This window comes from Calonectris borealis, chromosome 34 (assembly GCF_964195595.1).
Source record: "Calonectris borealis chromosome 34, bCalBor7.hap1.2, whole genome shotgun sequence".
NCBI classification, from domain to species: domain Eukaryota; kingdom Metazoa; phylum Chordata; class Aves; order Procellariiformes; family Procellariidae; genus Calonectris; species Calonectris borealis.
Genome location: NC_134345.1, coordinates 490728 through 511394, shown reverse-complemented (window position 1 = coordinate 511394; position 20667 = coordinate 490728). Strand labels below are relative to the sequence as shown.

The 20667-nt window shown below is 72.4% G+C and overlaps 3 protein-coding genes across 3 annotated transcripts; 1 reads left to right on the top strand and 2 right to left on the bottom strand.

The window, feature by feature from the left end:
* Nucleotides 1–525: 525 nt before the first annotated feature.
* Nucleotides 526–8061, bottom strand: LOC142074255 (red-sensitive opsin). The gene is made up of 8 exons (XM_075134782.1): nucleotides 7897–8061; nucleotides 5984–6073; nucleotides 2704–2817; nucleotides 2319–2615; nucleotides 1878–2046; nucleotides 1633–1798; nucleotides 734–973; nucleotides 526–660 (listed from the first exon to the last, which is right to left on the bottom strand). Exons 3-8 carry the CDS (start codon nucleotides 2810–2812, stop codon nucleotides 547–549), a joined length of 1095 nt encoding a protein of 364 aa, XP_074990883.1. The 5' UTR covers nucleotides 2813–2817; nucleotides 5984–6073; nucleotides 7897–8061; the 3' UTR covers nucleotides 526–546.
* On the bottom strand, nucleotides 5940–11353 carry LOC142074260 (blue-sensitive opsin). The gene is made up of 5 exons (XM_075134791.1): nucleotides 10969–11353; nucleotides 9300–9468; nucleotides 9058–9223; nucleotides 7897–8136; nucleotides 5940–6073 (listed from the first exon to the last, which is right to left on the bottom strand). Exons 1-5 carry the CDS (start codon nucleotides 11351–11353, stop codon nucleotides 5945–5947), a joined length of 1089 nt encoding a protein of 362 aa, XP_074990892.1. The 3' UTR covers nucleotides 5940–5944.
* A 3325-nt stretch (nucleotides 11354–14678) lies between these two features.
* Nucleotides 14679–20432, top strand: MECP2 (methyl-CpG binding protein 2). The gene is made up of 3 exons (XM_075134783.1): nucleotides 14679–14783; nucleotides 18638–18970; nucleotides 19044–20432. Exons 1-3 carry the CDS (start codon nucleotides 14749–14751, stop codon nucleotides 20188–20190), a joined length of 1515 nt encoding a protein of 504 aa, XP_074990884.1. The 5' UTR covers nucleotides 14679–14748; the 3' UTR covers nucleotides 20191–20432.
* The last annotated feature ends 235 nt before the right edge of the window (nucleotides 20433–20667 follow it).

Here is a 20667-nt window from a genome sequence, read left to right as displayed (position 1 = left end):
CTGGCTGCGTCCCGGGCCTCAGCCCCGGGGGGGGTCACCCCAGAGGCTGCTGGGAAGGTGGAGGTCAGCCCGGAGGGGGCTGGTGTGAGCCCCAGAGGCCCGTGGGAAGGTGTGGGACCCCCCGCAGAGGCTCATGGGACGGGTTGACATCAGCCCCAGAGGCTCATGGGAAGGTGGAGGTCAGCCCGGAGGGGGCTGGCGTGAGCCCCAGGGGCTGAAGAGAAAGTGGGGACCCCCCCAGAGGCTGCTGGGATGATGGGGGACCCCCCCCAGAGTCCCATGGGAAGGTGGGGGACCCCCCCAGAGGCTGCTGGGAAGGTGGGGACCCCCCCAGAGGCTGCTGGGAAGGGGGGGACCCCCCCAGAGGCCCATGGGAAGGGGGGGACCCCCCCAGAGGCCGCTGGGAAGGGTTGTCCTCAGCCCCGGAGGCCCATGGGAAGGCGGAGGACCCCCCAGGTCCGGCGGGACCCCCGGGGCGGCGGGCGCGGGCAGGCCGACAGCAGTGCGGGAGGTACAAACCCTTTATTGGCGGGGGGGGCGGGGGCCCTAGGCGGGCGCGACGGAGGAGTTGGAGACGGAGGAGACCTCGGTGCGGGAGGTGGAGACCTCGGAGCCCTCGTCCACCTTCTTCCCGAAGAGCTGCAGGATGCAGTTGCGGAACTGCCGGGGGAGAGGGGGGGTGAGCGGGGGTCCCAGCGGCCCCGGCCCCCCCCCCCCCGCCGCCGCGGCCCACCTGCCGGTTCATGAAGACGTAGATGATGGGGTTGTAGATGGTGGCGCTCTTGGCGAAGTAGGCGGGCAGGGCGGCGGCCAGCGGGTGGAAGGCGTAGCCGGGGTTGGCGGCGGCGAAGCAGGCGAAGATGGTGTAGGGCCCCCAGCAGAAGCAGTAGGCCACGATCATCACCACCACCATGCGCGACACCTCCTTCTCCGCCTTCTGCGTCGACTCCGACTCCTTCTGCTGGGCGGCCACCTGCGGGGAGGGGGGGGTCAGTGGGGCGGGGGGCTCCGGGGGGGGGTCGAGGGGGGCTGGGGGGGGTCTAGGGGGGGAGAGGGGCTCCATGGGGGGGTCTAGGGGAGCTGGGGAGGGTCTAGAGGGGGAGAGGGGCTCCATAGGGGGGGTCTAGGGGGCTTTGGGGGGGTCTAGAGGGGGAGAGGGGCTCCATGGGGGGGGTCTAGGGGGCTTTGGGGGGGTCTAGTGGGGGAGAGGGGCTCCATGGGGGGCTCTAGGGGGCTTTGGGGGGGTCTAGAGGGGGAGAGGGGCTCCATAGGGGGGGTCTAGGGGGCTTTGGGGGGGTCTAGTGGGGGAGAGGGGCTCCATGGGGGGCTCTAGGGGGCTTTGGGGGGGTCTAGTGGGGGAGAGGGGCTCCATGGGGGGGTCTAGGGGAGCTGGGGAGGGTCTAGGGGTGCATGAGATGGGCTCCAGGGGGCTGTAGGGGGAGAGGGGCCCCAACTGGGGCTGTGGGGGGGTCTATGGGGGGGAGAGGGGCTCCATGGGGAGGGTCTATGGGGGGGGAGAGGGGCTCTGGGGAGGGTCTAGGGGGGGAGAGGGGCTCCAGGGGGGGGGTCTGTGGGGGGGAGAGGGGCGCCCGGGGAGGTGCGGGGGTCTGTGGGCAGGGGTCCCCCGCTCACCGCCCGGATGGCCAGCCAGACTTGGAGGTAGCAGAGGACAATGATGGCGAGGGGGAAGAAGCAGCAGGTGACCATCAGCACCACCATGTAGGACTGCACCCCCGGGTCCGAGCTGCCGCTGAAGACGTCGGGGCCGCAGGACGTCTTCAGCCCGTGGGGCCAGTACCTGGGCGGGGGAGGCCACGCGTGGGGCCAGCGGCCGCCCCGGGGCCCCCCCGCCCCCCGCCACGGCGCCCCCGCCCCACCTGCTCCAGCCGAAGATGGGGGGCGCGGTCCAGGCGCAGGACCAGACCCAGGAGAAGAGGATGCCGGCCACCGCCAGCTTCCCGTCGAACTTGATGTTGCCGAAGGGCTTGCAGACCACGAACCACCGCTCCCAGGAGATGATGGCCAGCGACCACAGCGCCGTGATGCCTGGGGGGGCGCGGGGGGTCAGGGGGGCGGCCCCGCGGGGGCCTCGGCGCCTCCTGCAGCCGTGGGGCGAGGGCCCCCCCGCGGCTCAGCCGGGCCAGCCCCACGGGCCTGCGCTCGGGGGGCTCGGGGGGCTCCAGCCCTGCCCCACGGCTCCCGGCACCCACAGACCCACTCCACGGCTCCCAGCACCCCACAAACCCACCCCCCTGCCCCACCCCACACTTCCAGCCCCCCCAGCCCTGCCCCACGGCTCCCGGCCCCCCGGGTCTCACCGCAGGCGGAGACGGTGTAGCCCTCGATGACGCAGAGGGGGTGGCCCAGGATGAAGTAGCCGGAGATCTGGTTGATGACGCTGATGGTGCTGGCGATGACGGTCTCCCCCAGGTCGGCCACCGCCAGGTTGACCAGGATCCAGTTGAGGGGGTGACGCAGCTTCTTGAACTTCCAGGTGGCCACCAGCACCAGCCCGTTGGTGAAGACGGAGGCCAGCACCACGAAGATCATCCACAGCGAGGTCAGGTTGTAGACCCACCGGGGCGCGATGTGGTAGTTGGGACCCTCGAAGGGACCTGGGGCGGCGGGGAAGGGTGGGGGCTCAGCGCCTGCCCCCCGTCCCCGCGTCCCCCCGCCGCCGCCGCCGCCGCCGCCGCCGCTCACCGCGGGTGTTGTTGCTGTTGGTGTAGGTGAAGATGCTGTCCCGCGTGGTGTCCTCGTCCTCGTGCCGCCGCCGCGCCGCGAACACCGCCGCCTCCCAGCCCGCCGCCATGCCGCCTGCCAGGGAAGGAGACCGGGGAGCAGGGGGGGGTCTCGACGCCGGGCTCTGCCGCCCGCCGCCCGCTCCCCGCTTCTTATACCCACCCCCCCGGGATTAGCCCCCCGTCCCCCCCAAAGCCCCCTGATCCCTTAATTGGGCCGCGGGGATCAGGGGCCCCCCGGCCCCGCCCGGCCCCGCCTCACCCGCCCGCTTTGCCGAGCAGCCGGGGTGAGCGCTGATTGGGATTGACGCCGACGGCTAATCCCGTCACCCGCAATTTCCTGACGGCCCGGGTGGCCGACGAGGGCGGCCGGCCACCCCCCCACCCCCCCGGCCCCCCAACCGGGGCTCTGCGCCCTCGGGGGAGCGGGACGGGGCCCGCGGCCGCCACCGGCCCTCGCCGGCCCCCGGCGTGCGGCATGGCCGGGCGCTCCCGCACCCTGCCCCGCGGGCGGGCCCCACAGCACGGGGGTCTGGGACCCCTCCTGCCCCACATAATGGGGTGCTGGGACCCCTCCTGCCCCACATAATGGGGTGCTGGGACCCCCCTGCCCCACAGCACGGGGGTCTGGGACCCCCCCTGCCCCACATAATGGGGTGCTGGGACCCCTCCTGCCCCACATAATGGGGTGCTGGGACCCCCCGCTCCACATAGCGGGGTGCTGGGACCCCTCCTGCCCCACATAATGGGGTGCTGGGACCTCTCCGGTCCCACATAATGGGGTGCTGGGACCCCTCCTGCCCCACACAATGGGGTCTGGGACCCCTCCTGCCCCACATAATGGGGTGCTGGGACCCCTCCGGTCCCACATAATGGGGTGCTGGGACCCCCCTGCCCCACACAATGGGGTCTGGGACCCCTCCTGCCCCACATAATGGGGTGCTGGGACCCCCCTGCCCCACAGCACAGGGGTCTGGGACCCCTCCTGCCCCACATAATGGGGTGCTGGGACCCCCCTGCCCCACAGCACAGGGGTCTGGGACCCCTCCTGCCCCACATAATGGGGTGCTGGGACCCCTCCTGCCCCACATAATGGGGTGCTGGGACCCCCCGCCCCACAGAGCGGGGTGCTGGAGCCCCCCTGCCCCACAGCGGGGCGGGGGCCCCCTCCCGCCCCCCGGCGCGGGGGCGCTGACGCTCACGGGTGCCGACAGATCGCGGTCACGGGGCCGAGCGTTACATCACCGGGGGGCCGGGGCGCGGGGCCAAGTAGGGCAGGGGGGGACCGGAGCCCCCCCTGACCCCCCCCCCAGCACCCTTAAAAATAGCCCACAGCCTTAATGAGCAATTAGGCCCGGCCGGGAGGGGGGGATTAACGAGGGGAGCCCCAAAGGCGGGGGGCTGCACCCCGACGGGGGGGGTACCCAGAGGGTGCGGGGTTTGGGGGGGGTCCCCGGGGGGCCGTCGCCCCAAAGACGCCCCCCAGCCCCAGCCCTAATCCCCCCCCTCCCCGGGCCAGCGGGAGCCGCCCCCCCCTAATCCGGGGATTTTCGGGTCACCCCGGGGGAGTCCGATTAGGGGGGACACTGGAAACTTTAATCCCCCGGGAGGGGAAAAGGGGGCGCGGTGGCGGCGGCAGCGGGGCGCCGCGCGTGGGGCGCGCTCGGCGGGGCGCGGGACCCCCGTTTCGGGTGGGGGGGGCTGACCCACGGCGGGGCTGTGGGGCGGCGGGAGCCCCCCCAAGTGGGGCAGGCGGGTGGGGGGGGGTCCCACGGGGGTGTGGGTGCCCCCCGCTCCCTGTTTTCTCTCCCCACAGCGCCCGGGGGGCAGCCGGACCCCGCTGGAGCCGGGGTGGGTGAGTGCCGTGGGGCTGGGGGGGCGTGGGGGGGGCGTGGGGTGCGGCAGGGTGCCGTGGGGACACCCCAGATGATGTGCGGCACTGTGGGGGGGTGTGGGGCAGTTGTGGGGTGCTGTGGGGCTGCCGTGGGGTGATGTGGGGCTGCTGTGGAACACAATGGGTTGCTGTGGGTCTGCCACAGGACACCAGTGGCCACTGTGGGGCTGCCGTGGGGTGCTGTGGGGTGCTGTGGAGCTGCTGTGGGACACAGTGGGGTGCTGTGGGGTGCTGTGGGACACCACAGGTAGCTGTGGGGTGCTGTGGGGCGGCCGTGGGACTCCACAGGCTGCTGTGGGACACGGTGGGGTGCTGTGGGACGTGATGGGGTGCTGTGGGGTGCCATGGGGTGCTGTGGGACACGGTGGGGTGCTGTGGGGTGCTGTGGGGTGCTGTGGGACGTGATGGGGTGCTGCGGGGTGCCATGGGGTGCTGTGGGACACGGTGGGGTGCTGTGGGATGTGATGGGGTGCTGTGGGGTGCCATGGGGTGCTGTGGGACACGGTGGGGTGCTGCGGGGTGCCGTGGGGTGCTGTGGGACGTGATGGGGTGCTGCGGGGTGCCATGGGGTGCTGTGGGACGTGATGGGGTGCTGTGGGGTGCCATGGGGTGCTGTGGGACACGGTGGGGTGCTGCGGGGTGCCGTGGGGTGCTGTGGGACGTGATGGGGTGCTGCGGGGTGCCATGGGGTGCTGTGGGACGTGATGGGGTGCTGTGGGGTGCCATGGGGTGCTGCGGGGTGCCATGGGGTGCTGTGGGATGTGATGGGGTGCTGCGGGGTGCCATGGGGTGCTGTGGGACACAGTGGGGTGCCGCGGAGCAAGAGGGGCCGCTGCCGGGCACGACGGACCGCAGTGGGGTGCTGTAAATCACCGTGGGGCCACCGTGGGCCGCCGTGGGTGGCCGCGGGGCCGCCGCGGGGCCACCGCGGGGCCGTGCCCGCCCCGGGCCGTGCGACAGGAATTCCGCTAGTTCTGAACTATCGACGCTGCAAAAAGCTCACTACTAGCAGAACTCGGCCGCGCGGCCCCCCTGCGGGCCGGCTCCGGGGGTGCCCCGTGGGGCGCCCCGTGGGGCGGGGCGGGGCGGGGGGCGCGGGACCCCCACCCCGCGCAGAGGCAGAGGCTGCGTCTCCAGCGTTTAATGCCGCGGGGAGGGTTTATGTACAAGAGCGCGGTGGGGCTGCCCCTCGGCGGGACCAGCGTCCGCCCCGGCCCCCCGCCGCCCGGGCAGCCCCGCGCCGCCCTGGGTGGGGGGCAGAGCCCGCCGCGGGGCGGGCGCCGTGGGGCAGGGCCCGTGGCGGGGCGGCCTACGCGGGCGAGACCTGGCTGGAGGAGACGGAGGAGACCTGGGTGGCCTGCGAGGATCCCGAGACGTCGTCCTCGTCCCCGAAGGGGCTCCTCCCGCAGAACACCAGCTTCAGCATGCAGGAGCGGAACTGGGGGGGACAGCGGCGTCACCCCCCGCCGGCGTCACCCCCTGCCGGCGTCACGCACCCCCCCGCCGGCGTCACCCCCCGCACAGCGGGGTGTCCCCCGTGCCAGCAGGCACGCTGCCCGTGCTGGGCGTCACCGGGGCGTGTTATTGGGGTGTCACGGGGCTCTTACTGGGGCGTCACTGGGCTCTTGCTGGAGTGTCACTGGGGCTGGTTATTGGGGTGTCACTGGGCTCTTACTGGGGCGTCACTGGGCTCTTACTGGGGTGTCACTGGGCTCTTGCTGGAGTGTCACTGGGGCGGGTTATTGGGGTGTCACTGGGCTCTTACTGGGGAGTCACCAGGGCGGGTTATTGGGATGTCACTGGGCTCTTACTGGGGTGTCACTGGGCTCTTACTGGAGTGTCAGTGGGGCGGGTTATTGGGGTGTCACTGGGCTCTTACTGGGGCGGGTTACTGGGGTGTCACTGGGCTCTTACTGGGGTGTCACTGGGCTCTTGCTGGAGTGTCACTGGGGCGGGTTATTGGGATGTCACTGGGCTCTTACTGGGGCGTCACTGGGCTCTTACTGGGGTGTCACTGGGCTCTTGCTGGAGTGTCACTGGGGCGGGTTATTGGGGTGTCACTGGGCTCTTACTGGGGCGTCACCGGGGCGGGTTATTGGGGCGTCACTGGGCTCTTACTGGGGTGTCACTGGGCTCTTACTGGAGTGTCACTGGGGCGGGTTATTGGGATGTCACTGGGCTCTTACTGGGGTGTCACTGGGGTGTGTCACTGGGACGTCACTGGGCTCTTACTGGGGTGTCACTGGGGCGTGTTATTGGGGTGTCACTGGGGTGTGTTACTGGGGTGTCACCAGGGGGTCACTGGGGTGTCACTGGGACGTGTTACTGGGTGTCACTGGGATGTTACTGGGGAGTCACCAGAGGGTCACCGGGGCACGTTCTCAGGCCGTCACTGGGCTCTTACTGGGGCGACACTGGGGGTTACTGGGACGTCACCGGGGCTCTGCGGGGCTGTCCCCAGCCACAGCCACCCCCCGGGACCGGGGCACGTCCCGGTGATGCCATGACGGGGTGGGGACACCGCTCCGGCCCCTCTGACCCCCGCCCCACGCCCCCCCGGCACCCCGTAACACCCCCCGGCACCCCGTAACACCCCCTGACACCCCATAACACCCCCCCGACACCCCGTAACACCCCCTGACACCCCATAACACCCCCCCAGCACCCCGTAACACCCCCCCGGCAGCCCGTAACACCCCCTGACACCCCGTAACACCCCCCCGACACCCCGTAACACCCCCTGGCAGCCCTATGACACCCCGTAACAACCCCCCTGGCACCCTGTAACACCCCCCCGGCACCCCGTAACACCCCCTGACACCCCGTAACGCCCCCCTGACACCCGCTGACATGCCATAACACGCCCTGACACCCCATAACACCCCCCCGACACCCCATAACACCCCCCCGGCACCCCGCAACACCCCCTGGCAGCCCTATGACACCCCGTAACACTCCCCTGACACCCTGTAACACCCCCAGCAGCCCCGTGGTGCCCCCGACACCCCCTGGCAGCCCCCTGACACCCCCCGGCAGCCCCCCAACACCCCCGTGGTGTCCCCCAACGCCCCCCGGCAGCCCCGTGGTGCCCCCCGACACCCCCCAGCAGCCCCCCGACACCCCCGTGGTGCCCCCCGACACCCCCCGACACCCCCCAGCAGCCCCCCGACACCCCCGTGGTGCCCCCCGACGCCCCCCGGCAGCCCCCCGACACCCCCGTGGTGCCCCCCGGCAGCCCCGTGGTGCCCCCCGCGGCCCCACCTGCTTGTTCATGAAGACGTAGATGACGGGGTTGTAGACGGTGGAGGCCTTGGAGAAGACGGAGGGGACGGAGGCCAGCCCCACCTCGAAGGGCTGCCCCCGGTGCGTCACCACCCAGAGGGCGAAGGCCGAGTAGGGGGCCCAGCAGATCAGGAAGCCCAGCACCATCACCACCACCATCTTGGTCACCTCCCGCTCCGCCTTCTGCGTCGTGGCCGACTGCTCCTGCTGCTTCGCCACCTGCCGGGGCCCGCCCAGGCCGCTATAGGCTCCCCGCGGGGACCGGGGGCTGCCCTGACGCTATAGGGTCTCCCCGGGGAGGGGCACCTCCATAGGGTCCCCTCTGGCCCCATAGGGTCCCCCCCAGAGAGCGGCCATCACCATTGGGTCCCCGCCGACCCGCAGGGAGCTGCCCTGTGTCTATAGGCTCCCCCCAGGGGACGGCCACCTCTATAGGATCCCCTCTGACCCCTGGGGACCACCCATCTCTATAGGGTGCCCCCAAGCAATGACCATCTCTATAGGACCCCCACAGGGAATGGCCATCTCCGTAGGATCTCTCAAGGAATGGCCATCTCTATAGGACCCCCCAAGGAATTTCCATCTCTATAGGGTCCCCCAGGGAATGTCCATCTCTATAGGCTCCCCAAGGAACGCCCACCTCCATAGGACCCCCAAGGAACGCCCACCTCCATAGGACCCCCTAAAGAACGCCCACCTCCATAGGACCCCCAAGGAACGCCCACCTCCATAGGACCCCCTAAAGAACGCCCACCTCCATAGGACCCCCAAGGAACGCCCACCTCCCCAGGCCCCCCAAGGAACGCCCACCTCCATAGGACCCCCCAAGGAACGCCCACCTCCATAGGACCCCCCAAGGAACGCCCACCTCCATAGGACCCCCGAGGAACGCCCACCTCCATAGGACCCCCTAAAGAACGCCTACCTCCATAGAACCCCCGAGGAACGCCCACCTCCATAGGACCCCCTGAGGAACGCCCACCTCCATAGGACCCCCGAGGAACGCCCACCTCCGTAGGACCCCCGAGGAACGCCCACCTCCGTAGGACCCCCGAGGAACGCCCACCTCCGTAGGACCCCCGAGGAACGCCCACCTCCCCCGGCCCCCCGCAGGCGCCCCCGCCCGCCGCGGGCGCCCACCGCGCGCAGGGTGAGGAGCAGGCGGCCGTAGGAGAAGACGATGATGGCCAGGGGCACGCCGAAGCAGAAGCAGAAGAGGAAGATGACGTAGGACTCGTTGTTCCACTTGTTGTTGGAGGTGTACCAGTCGGGGCCGCAGGAGCACTGCAGCCCCTCGGGGATGTACCTGGGGGGGCACGGCCACGCCTCGCACCGGCTGCCGCGCCCCCCGCCCCGCCCCCGCCCCGCCCCGCCCCCCAGACCTGCTCCAGCCGAAGAGGGGGGGCACGGAGGCCACCAGGCCGAAGATCCAGGTGACGGCGCAGCCCAGGACGGCGTGGCTGCCCCGGAAGGTGAAGTTGCCCAGGGGCTTGCAGATCACCAGGAACCGCTCGAAGGCCACCACCGCCAGCGACCACAGGCTGACCATGCCTGGGGGGACAGCGGGGACGCCCCGCCCCGTGCCACCCACCCCGCCTGGCGGCCCCCGCGGCCCCCTGGGCTGGGGTCCCTCCGCCCCGTGTCCCACCCACCCAACGGCCCCATGGCCAACGTCTCCATGTCCCCGTGCACCTGATGGCCCCGAGTCCCTCTGCCCAGTGTCCCACACACCCAACGGCCCCATGTCCGCGTGTCCCCATGGGCTGGGGTCCCTCTGCCCTGTCCCCCACACGCCCAACAGCCCCATGGCCAATGTCTCCGTGTCCCCACACACCCAATGTCCCCATGTCCCCAACATCCCCACTCCCTCGTGTCCCTCTACCCCACATCCCACACCCCCAACGTCCCCATGTCCAATGTCCCCACGCTCTCGCGTCCTTCTGCTCCATGTCCCACACACCCAACGTCCCCAGACCCAGCGTCCCCATGCCCTGCTCCCACACGCCCAACGTCTCCATGGCCAATGTCCTCATGCTTGTGTCCCACACCTCTAATGTCCCCATGCTCCTGTGTCCTTCTGCCCCACGTTCATGCACCCGATGTCCCCAGACCCAGAGTCCTCACACCCTTGCGTCCTGCTGCTCCATGTCCTCCAGACCCAACGTCCCCAGACCCTCGTGTCCTTCTGCTCCATGTCCCACACACGCAATGTCCCCGCGCCCAACATCCCCACGTCCAACATCCCCATGCCCTTGTGTCCTTCTGCTCCGTGTCTCACACGCCCAAAGTCCCCACACCCTCGCGTCCTTCTGCCCCATGTCCTCCAGACCCAACGTCCTCCAGACCCAACGTCCCCATGCCCAAAGTCCCCAAGCCCTCGCGTCCTTCCGCTCCACGTCCTCCAGACCCAACGTCCCCATGCCCCACATCCCCAAGCCCTCACGTCCTTCTGCTCCGTGTCCTCCAGACCCAACGTCCCCAGACTCAACGTCCCCAAGCCCAACATCCCCAGGCCCTCGCGTCCTTCTGCTCCGTGTCCTCCAGACCCAACGTCCCCAGACCCAACGTCCCCAAGCCCAACGTCCCCAGGCCCTCGCGTCCTTCTGCTCCGTGTCCTCCAGACCCAACGTCCCCAGACCCAACGTCCCCAAGCCCTCGCGTCCCCAAGCCCTCGCGTCCTTCCGCTCCACGTCCTCCAGACCCAACGTCCCCAGACCCAACGTCCCCATGCTCCACGTCCCCAAGCCCTCGCGTCCTTCTGCCCCACGTCCTCCAGACCCAACGTCCCCAAGCCCAACGTCCCCAGGCCCTCGCGTCCTTCTGCTCCGTGTCCTCCAGGCCCAACGTCCCCAGACCCAACGTCCCCATGCCCCACGTCCCCAAGCCCTCGCGTCCCCAAGCCCTTGCGTCCTTCCGCTCCACGTCCTCCAGACCCAACGTCCCCAGACCCAACATCCCCATGCCCCACGTCCCCAAGCCCTCGCGTCCTTCCGCTCCACGTCCTCCAGACCCAACGTCCCCAGGCCACGGTGTCCCCCCGTCCTCCGCTACCTCCCAGGGTGGCGGCGAAGCCCTCGATCTTGCAGGCGGTGGGCCCCAGGGCGAAGTACATCTGGGAGAAGCTGTAGAAGGCGGTGGTGGAGCCGACGCAGATGACCAGCAGGTTGGAGACGGCCAGGTTGACCAGGATGTAGTTGAGGTGGGAGCGCAGCTTCTTGTACTTGGCGGTGCAGAAGATGGTGAGGGCGTTGATGGGGACGCCCAGGGCGATCAGCATGAACATGAAGGCCGACATCCCCATGAAGACCCCGGGGCTGCCCAGGTGGGTCTGCGGCACCAGGAAGGGGCTCAGCGCCGTCAGGTTGGGGGTCTCCAGGGCCATGGGGATGAAGAAGTCCTCCGGGAGCTCCTCCCGGCCATCCCGCGACTTCTGCATGGCGGCGGGGACGGACGGACGGACGCGGAGGGGCGCGGGCCCGGGGGGCGGCTGGCGGGACCCTTTATAGGGAGGGGGGCGGATGGGGCCGCGCCCCCCCCACCCCCTAATCGGGGCTAACGCCGCAAAGCGCGGCTGAGCCCGGCTTATCCGGCGGGCGGGCGCTGGCCAAGCCGGGCTTACCCACCCGCCAAGCCGCTTTTGGGGCGACTAATCGCCCCCGAGCCCTGATTAGCGGGTTGGGGGGATCAGGGGGTATCAGACCCCCCCCTCAAGGCTTAATTAGCTCCTGCCACGGTGGGCGGGGCCCCCCGGGACCCTCTGTGCCCCCAAACCACCCCCGCGGGCAGCCGGCACCCCGAAACCCCTCCTGGGCACCCTGCTCCTGCCTGCGACCCAAACTGCACCCCAAAAACCTCCTGAGCGCACCCCGCACCCCCAGACCCCCGGGACCACCCTGCACGCCCAAACCACCCTGACTCCCACCTGCACCCCAAAAGTGCCCTGGGACCACCCTGCACCCCCAAACCGCCCTGACTCCCACCTGCACCCCAAAAGTGCCCTGGGACCACCCTGCACCCCCAAACCGCCCTGACTCCCACCTGCACCCCAAAAGTGCCCTGGGACCACCCTGCACCCCAAAACCCCTCACAAGCCCTTCCTGCACCCCCAAATCTCCCTGACTCCTACCTGCACCCCCAAACTGCCCTGATTCCCAACCCCCCCCGAGGACCAGCCTGTACCCCAAAACTGTCCTAATCCCTACCTGCACCCCAAAACCCCTCCTGAGCCCCCCAGCACCCCCAAACCGCCCTAACTCCTACCTGCACCCCAACCCCCCCCGAGACCACCCTGCACCCCAAAACCTCCCTGACTCCCACCTGCACCCCAAACCTCCTCTAAGACCACCCTGCACCCCCAAACCGCCCTGACTCCCACCTGCACCCCAAAACTGCACGCCGGTACTCTGCACCCCGAAACCCCTCACAAGCCCTTCCTGCACCCCCAAATCTCCCTGACTCCTACCTGCACCCCCAAACTGTCCTGATTCCCAAACCCCCCCCCGAGGACCAGCCTGTACCCCAAAACTGTCCTAATCCCTATCTGCACCCCAAAACCCCTCCTGAGCCCCCCAGCACCCCCAAACCGCCCTAACTCCTATCTGCACCCCAAACCTCCCCTGAGACCACCCTGCACCCCAAAACCTCCCTGACTCCTACCTGCACCCCAAACCCCGCGAGACCACCCTGCACCCCCAAACCGCCCTGACTCCTACCTGCACCCCAAACCCCGCGAGACCACCCTGCACCCCCAAACCGCCCTGACTCCTACCTGGATCCCCAAACCTCTCCCAAGCCCCCTGCACCCCCAATCCCCCCCCAGTGGGTGCTGGGGTCCCTGCTGACCCCCCGGGGCTCTGCAGGGGTCGTCCCGCCACCGCCGCGGGTCCCTGGGGACAGTGGGGGGGTCACGCCCCCCCCCGGGGGGTGCAGGGGGACTACATGTCCCAGCATGCCTTGGGGGGGGGCAGCCCCCCCCAGCACGCAGGGGTGTCAGGGGTGAGCGTCCCCTTAATCCTGGCAGGGTGTTAACGAGGCCGATCACCTCGGCCGGGGATTAGGGCTAAATCGGGACCGGAGCTGACACGATTACGGCCCCGCTCTGGGGGGCAGTGGGGAGCCCCCTGGTATGTGGGGGGGGGACCCCAGGCAGGGGACGGACGGACGGACGGACCCACGGACACGGCGGTGCCATGGGGAGAGCGGCTCGCTCCCTCGGGGCACCCCCGTGGCGCTGGGTTGGGGGCTGCCCCATGGCGGGGGGCCGCGGGGGATTAGTGCTCAAGCCCTGCTCATCCCCTGCTGCTGCCACGGGGGGGTCCCACGGCCCCCGCTCCCCCCCCAGGGGAGCACCCCCGCACCCAGGGACGCAGGACGGCCGTGCCGGGGGTCGTACCGGTGGCCACGGTGCCCACACGGGGGGCCGTGGGGTGGCCGGGGTACGAGGCGGCCGTGGTGGCCCTACATGGTGCCCGTACACAGGGGCTGTGGGACCCCCCAGGCAGGCAGGGGCTGGGGGAGACTTACCCAGGGCCGTGGGTCAGCCTGGGCAGCCGTGGTTCCCTGAGCAGGGGGGAGGACGTGGGGCAGCCGGGGTGGCTGCTGTGGGGCAGGGGGGGCTGAGGGAAGGAGCCAGCCCTCAGGCAGCTGGGGTACCATGGGGTGGCTGGGGTACCCGAGGGGTGGCCGAGGCACCCGGGGTCCCCTGAGGTACCCGAGGGGCAGGGGGGAACCTCAGGGACCCGTGAGGTACCTGGGGCATCGGGGGGGGCTGAAGCGCCCATGAGGTACCTGAGGAGCTGGGGGAGGGGAACCTGAGGGGCAGCCGAGGCACCCGTGAGGGACCTGAGGGGCAGCTGAGGGACCTGAAGGGGACCTGAGGGACCCATGAGGGACACCCGGCGGGCTGCTGAGGTACTTGGGGGGCTGCTGAAGGACCCGTGAGGTACCTGAGGTACCCGGGGGGCAGCTGAGGGACCTGAGGGGGCTGCTGAGGGACCCGAGGGACCCACGAGGGACCTGAGGGACTGGAGGGGCTGCTGAGGGACCCGGGGGACCCGTGAGGTACCTGAGGGGCATCTGAGGGACCCAGGGGGCGGCTGGGGTACCTGTGAGGTACCTGAGGTACGCGAGGGGCATCTGAGGGGCTGCCGAGGGACCCCTGAGGTACCCGAGGGACCCGGCGGGCTGCTGAGGTACTCGGGGGGCTGCCGAGGGACCCGTGAGGTACCCGAGGGACCCGGGGGCTGCCGAGGGACCCGGGGGGCAGCGGGGGTACCCGTGAGCGGCGGCCCCCCCCCCCCGGGGTCGCCCGGCGCTGCCGCCCGCGGGGCCGAGGGAGGGCGCGGGGCGGGGCGGGGCGGCGGCTGCCGGGGACCGTTACGGCCGTTAGATTTCAAACCCCTTCCCAGCGCGGAGGGGGGGGGCGGCCGCTCCCCGCCCCCTTTGGGGGCCGTGACGGGCGGCGCCGGCGGCCAATGAGAAGCCGGCGTCCCGGCGCGGGCCCAACGGGCGGCCGCGCGCGCTTCGGCGGCCCCGCCCCCTTTGGAACGTTGTAACTGACAGCGCTTCCCGCCAATTCCAACGGCCGCCGGGAGCGCGCCGGCCCCGCCCCCGGGGGGAAGCCGCCGGCCAATCGCCGGCCGCCGTCCCCCTGAGCGGCGGGCGGGGCGACCAATGGGCGCGCGGGCGGGGCGGGGCGCGGGCCGCTCCGGGTTTCCTCTCCGGCTCGGTTCGGGCCCCCCCCTCCCCACGCGCTCCCTCCCTCTCCCCCCCGCCCCCCCCTTCGCGTCCCCCCCCCTCCCCCCCCCCCGCGGGTTCTTCGCTGCGAAGAAAATGGCGGCGGCGCCGAGCGGAGACGAGGAGAGGCTGTGAGTGACCGGCGGGGCGGGCGGGGCGGCGGCGGGGCCGGGCGGGGGGCGGCGGCGGCGGGGCCGGGGTGGGGGGCGGGGGGGGCGGGGGGTCCCGCCGCTTGTTTTCCCGCGCGCGCGCGCGCGCGGCCGCGAGACCCCCCCCCTCCTCCTCTCCGTGCGCGCGCGCCCGGGCGGGAACGGGGAGGGGGGGTGTGTGTGTGTGGGGGGGGGTGCGCGCCGCGAGTGCGTCACTAACGGCCGCGGCCCCCCCGCGCCGGGACGGGGGGGCGGGAGGGGCGCCCCCGCTGCGGGGACCCCCCCCGGTGCACCCCTAAATGGGGCCCGCCCCGCTGCGCCCCCAAAACACCGCCCCCCCCTCCCCGCGTGTACCCCGAAAGAGGGACACCCCCCCCACGCTGCGCCCCCAAATGGGGTGGGCCCCAAAACAGGGACCCCCCGCCCCCCCCCCCCCCCCCCCGCTGCGCCCCCAAATTCTCCCCCCCCGCCCCGCGCTGGGCCGTGAAATATGGACCCCCTCTGGCGGGGCGCGAAATAGGGACCCCCCAGGTGCGCCCTGAAATGCCGCCCCCCTCGAAACGCGACCCGCCCCCTCCCCGGCCTCGTCCCGCTCGCGCCGACCCCTCGCTGCGCCCCGAAATACCCTGAGTTACCCCAAAATATCCCAGATACGGCGCTCACGCTGTGCCCTGAAATACCCCAAATTACCCCAAAATATGGCGCTCGCACTGTGCCTCCAAATACCCCGAATTACCCCAAAATACGCCGCTCGCGCTGCGCCTCCAGATACCCCGAATTCCCCCAAAATACGGCGCTCACGCTGCACCTCCAAATACCCCGAATTCCCCCAAAATACGGCGCTCACGCTGCGCCCTGAATTACCCAAAAACGCGACGCTCGCGCTGCGCCCCGAAATACCCCGAATTACCCCAAACTACCACCTCACGCCGACCCCTCAGTGTGCTCCAAAATACCCCAAAATCCGGCGGTGACGCCACCCCCCTGGCTGCCTCCCGAAAGACCCCAAATCGCCCCAAAGTGCGGCGCTCACGCTCTGCCCCAAAATACTCCGAATTACCCCCAAATCCGCTGCTCGCGCCCACCCCTCGCTGCGCCCCGAATCGCCGCCCTCGGCCCCGTCCGGCGGACGCCGTCGAGCCCCGGCACCGCGCCCTCGTGCCGAGCTCGCTGTCGGCGCCCGCTCCTCGCCGGCAGCTCCCGCCGGGGCCGACCCCCGCGGCCGGTGGCGTGCCGGCCCCTCCGGCGCGGGCTGGCGACGCTGCGCTGATGCTGAGCCCCGCGGCGCCGTCCCGCTGACGCCGACCCCCTTCGCCGCTCGCCGAAACGCCGCGCTCCGTCAGCAGCGTCCCGCTCGCGCCGACCTCCTCGCTCACGCCATCACCCGCGGCGGCCGCCCGGCCTCGACGGCGCTCTCGGCGCCTCCCGCAACGCCGCGCTCGCGATGACCCCGTCGACGCGGCGAGGAACGCCGCTGCCGTCCCGCTGGCGACGGCCGTTTCGGCGGGACCCCAGCCCCCGTACGGTGAGCGCGGCCGCGCTGACGCCTTCGGTGCCGTCCGGGGCGTCCCGCGAGCGCCGGCACCGGATTTATCCGTGGCGCCGACCGACTCGTGCTCACGCCGAGCGTCCCGCCGGCGCCAAACCCCTCGGCGTCGCTTCGCGTCTTTCGCCCCTGTCCCGCTCGCAGCGGGCGCCGACCCGCGCCGGGGCGGTCTCGATCCCGCCGGCGCCGTCGGAGCGGGGAGAAGCTCGACGGGGCCACGATGCCGTCGAAAAACCGCCCCCCGCGGCGCTGCGCCCGCCCGGCGGACCCCTCTGCTCCGGCGCTGCCGCAACCCTGGCTCGGCCAGGGCGGGAGATTCATCACCACGACGTTGTTTTTCCCCGGCGATCGTTACGCTAACGAGATCCGACCTTCCCCCGGCGCCGGGGAGCCGCGCCGGACCCCCGACGTCGCCCCAGCCCCGGGGGTTTCGGCAGCGCTCCGCCGCGGGACGGCACCGGGCGCGCGGGGCGGCTTCCCGGCCGGTTTTTTTTTGGCCGCCCGGAGTTCCCCCTCGCCGCCGGCCGGGGGTCCCGCGGGAGCCGTGGCCGAGGGGGGGTTTCACGGGGGTTCCCCCCCCCCCACCCCGCTTCCCCTTTTCCCCGAAGTTCAGCGTCGGCGCGGCCGGCGCCCTCCCCCTCGCTCCCCTTCCCGCCTTTTCGGCGAGCGCTCGCCGCGACCTTTGGCAATCCGGCGCGCGGGGGGAGCCCCGTGCCGGGCCGGCTCTGCCGCCTCGGCCTCCGCGCTGCCCCCCCGGTGCCGCCGGGGCGGGGGGGGGGTCCCGGCCGTCCCCCCCCCTCCCGCCCGTCCCCCCCGCGCGGCTCCCGGCTCCGCCGGCGGCCGAGGGAGCCGGTGCCCGTATCCAGTGCGACACACGGCCTCCTGATTAGCGCCGGGCCTCGTTAGTGACACACAGGGGCCATTCTTTGACGAGCGGGGGCGGGCGGCGGCAGGGGGGGTCGGGGGCCGGCGTGGGGGGGCTCCTAATCCCCGCTCTCCGATTGCCGCCGCGCATCCCGCCGGCGATAAACCCAGCGCCGGCCCTGCCGCCGGCTGCCCAGGGAGGGGGGGCGGCACCGCCGCGGCCCCCCCAGCACCGCGCGGGGCCCCGTGAGCCCCCGACGTCTGTCTGAGACCCCCGGGGGGGGGTTATTCGGGGCCGCGTTCGCCCCCCCCGCGCCGTCTCGGCGTGGGAAACGGGACGCCGGCGCTAACGACCCCTTAATTTCCTGCCGGGGGTCCCGGGGGGTCGGGGGGCGTCGCGTCCCCCCCAGCCTCACCTTCTCTGCTCTTTCCTTGCCAGGAGGGGACCCCCGCGCCGGGCGGCCGGACGGCCCTGGACGGCGTTTGCCGGCGGGAGAGCGAGGACGGCGGCGCAGGGGAAAGCCGGGGGGTCCCCGCCGCGGCCCCCGGGGACGCCGGCGTCCCCAGGAGGAGCCTCACGCCCCGAAACCGGGTGGACGGTGGCACCCCGGGGGCTGCCGGGCTTTGCCGAGAGCCTGCGCCCGCTGCGGGGACGGCGGCCACGTCCCCGAGGGCCCCCGGGGAGGGACGGCGGGTGCCCCGGCACAGCCCTGCGCCACGGGGTGCCGCCGGCGCGGGGGTCCCGGGGGTCCGGCGGCGGCCCCGGGCGGGCCCCGAGCGCCACCGTGTGCCGGCCGGCAGCGCGGCGCGACCGCGGCGCCCCCCGCGCCCAAACCCCCTTCTCCGGCGGGGGGGGCCGGCGCCGGGGGCCGCGCGCAGCCCACCCGGGCTATATTTAGCCGCAGATGCGCCGGTCACTCTCCGGCGGGGACGCCGGACCCTCGCCCTCCCGCGGCCGCGGCCCTGCCGGGACGGGGCCCTCGGGGACGCCCCAACTTCTCGGACGGGCGTCCGGCCTCGCCGGCGTCCCGGGGCCGCCCCCGCCGCCCCGGGGGGTTCCCCCGGCGCTTCCCCTCGCCGATATTCACCAACGCTTTGGTGTTTTGTTTTTTCCCCCCGCAGCCGTGATTACAGCCCTGAGCGGAGCCGCTCCTCCTCCTCCTCCTCCTCCTCCTCCTCCTCCTCCTCCTCCTCCGCTCCCGCCGCCGGCCCGGCGGCAAACCTTTGCCCGCCGGACCCCGGCGCCCGCCGCGCTTCGCCCGATTCCCCGCCGTTCCTCCCCGTTACCGCCCGGCGCAGGGGGGGAGGGTGGGGACGTGACGGTTTCGGGGAGCCGCCGTGCCGCGGACCCGTGCCTGCCGGAGGAGCCGCCGTTGTCCCGCCTCGGCGGGCGCGTGCCGGCGCCGACGTCTCCGTGTGTTTGCAGGGAGGAGAAGTCGGAGGAGAACCTGCAGGGGCTGAGGGAGCGGCCCCCCAAGGCCAAGAAGGTGAAGAAGGAGCGGAAGGAGGAGAAGCAGCAGCATGAGCCGGCGCAGCCCTCCGCCGAGCCGGCCGAAGCCGGCAAAGCCGAAACCTCGGAAGGCGCCGGGACGGCGCCGGCGGCGCCGGAGGCTTCGGCTTCCCCCAAGCAGCGTCGCTCCATCATCCGGGACCGGGGTCCCATGTACGACGACCCCACGCTGCCCGAGGGCTGGACCCGCAAGCTGAAGCAGCGGAAGTCGGGCCGCTCCGCCGGCAAATACGACGTCTACCTGATCAAGTGAGTGCCGGGAGGGCGCCGGGGGGGTCCCCGCCGCCCGCGCCCCCCCTGACGCCTTCTCTCCCCCCCCCAGCCCGCAGGGGAAAGCCTTCCGCTCCAAGGTGGAGCTGATCGCCTACTTCGAAAAGGTAGGGGACACCTCCCTGGACCCCAACGACTTCGACTTCACCGTCACCGGCCGGGGCAGCCCCTCCCGGCGGGAGCAGCGACCCCCCAAGAAGCCCAAATCCCCCAAGGGCCCCGGGACGGGCCGCGGCCGGGGCCGCCCCAAGGGCAGCGGGGCGGCCAAGCCCAAGATGGCGGCGTCGGAGGGCGTGCAGGTGAAGCGGGTGATCGAGAAGAGCTCGGGCAAGCTGCTGGTGAAGATGCCCTTCCAGCCGGGGCAGCCGGCGACCCGCCCCGAGGCGGGGACGGCCACCACCTCGGCCCAGGTCCTGGCCGTCAAGCGTCCCGGACGGAAGCGGAAGTCGGAGCCGGACAGCCAGGCCGTCCCCAAAAAGCGGGGGCGGAAGCCGGCGGGAGCCACGGGGACGGGCGGCGCGGCGGGCGCGGCGCCGGAGGCCAAGAAGAAGGCGGCCGCCCCGCCGGCGGTGCAGGAGACGGTCTTGCCCATCAAGAAGCGGAAGACGCGGGAGACGGTGGTCCTGGAGGCGCGGGAGGCCGCCAAGCCCCCCCCGCCGCCCCCCGAGCGCGGCCCCAAGGGACCCAGGAGCGCCCGCAGCCCCGGCCGCCGCAGCAAGGAGGGCAGCCCCAAGGGGCGCGGCGCCGCCCCCCCGCCCCCGCCGCCGCCCCCGCCCGGCAAGAAGGAGCGGGGGGCTTCGCCGCCGCCCCCCCCGCCGCCGCCCCCGCCCCCCGAGCCCCCCGCCAGCCCCAAGGACAGCGCCAGCCCCCCCCCGCCGGCCCAGGACTTCAGCGGGAAGGGCTGCTCGGAGGACCGGGGGGGGCCGGCGGCCCCCGACGGTTGCGCCAAGGAGCCGGCTAAGACTCACCCCCCCCCGCCGCCGCCCCCGCCGCCCTACAAACACCGAGGGGAGGCCGAGCACAAAGACACTGCCTCCTCCTCCTCCTCCTCCTCCTCCTCCTCTTCCTCCTCCTCCTCCTCCTCCTCTTCCTCGTCGGCGGCGGCGGCCCCCCCCCCTCCCAGCGCCTCCGTGCCGCGGCCCCCCGGCCGGGAGGAGGGGGTCGACACCAGGACGCCTGTCCCCGAGCGGGTCAGCTGACTGTGAGCGCGCCCGCGGGCGGACAGACCGACGGACGGACGGACGGACGGGACCCCCCCGCCAGCCCCCCCCTTCCCCCCGCCCCCATCGCCCCCCTCCCCCGCGCACGCAGGCAGCCACACGCACACCCGCCCCCGCCCCGCGCCCCCCGCCCCCCCCCCCCCCGTTTTTATTACCGAAAAGCACAGCGAGGGGCGCGGAGCCCCCCGGGCCCCCCCACTTTGCACTTTCGTCTCTAGAAAGGGGGGGGGGGGGGCGTCCCCCGGGACCTCCCGAGGCCGGGCTGGGGTGGGGGGGGTGGGGGGGCCGGGGGGGGCGTCTCCCCCCCCCCCCGTCGCCGCTTTACTCGTTCTTCCAGTTTTTTGTTCCACGTTTTTAGCCTATAGGGAACCATTTGCACTAAGGGGGGGCTGGCGGGGGCGGGGCCGGGGGGATCCGGCCTCCGTCCAATGGGGAGGGGCTCTGCCGGGGGGGGGC

Coding starts and splice junctions, on each gene's coding strand:
- MECP2 (XM_075134783.1), top strand. CDS start 14,749: ATGGCGGCGGCGCCGAGCGGAGACGAGGAGAGGCT. Junction 14,784..18,637: donor AGCGGAGACGAGGAGAGGCT/GTGAGTGACCGG, acceptor GTGTGTTTGCAG/GGAGGAGAAGTCGGAGGAGA. Junction 18,971..19,043: donor TACGACGTCTACCTGATCAA/GTGAGTGCCGGG, acceptor TCCCCCCCCCAG/CCCGCAGGGGAAAGCCTTCC.
- LOC142074255 (XM_075134782.1), bottom strand. CDS start 2,812: ATGGCGGCGGGCTGGGAGGCGGCGGTGTTCGCGGCGCGGCGGCGGCAC. Junction 2,616..2,703: donor CAACAGCAACAACACCCGCG/GTGAGCGGCGGC, acceptor CCGCCGCCCCAG/GTCCCTTCGAGGGTCCCAAC. Junction 661..733: donor ACGTCTTCATGAACCGGCAG/GTGGGCCGCGGC, acceptor CTCCCCCGGCAG/TTCCGCAACTGCATCCTGCA.
- LOC142074260 (XM_075134791.1), bottom strand. CDS start 11,353: ATGCAGAAGTCGCGGGATGGCCGGGAGGAGCTCCCGGAGGACTTCTTC. Junction 9,469..10,968: donor CTTCGCCGCCACCCTGGGAG/GTAGCGGAGGAC, acceptor CTGTCCCCCCAG/GCATGGTCAGCCTGTGGTCG. Junction 6,074..7,896: donor ACGTCTTCATGAACAAGCAG/GTGGGGCCGCGG, acceptor TGTCCCCCCCAG/TTCCGCTCCTGCATGCTGAA.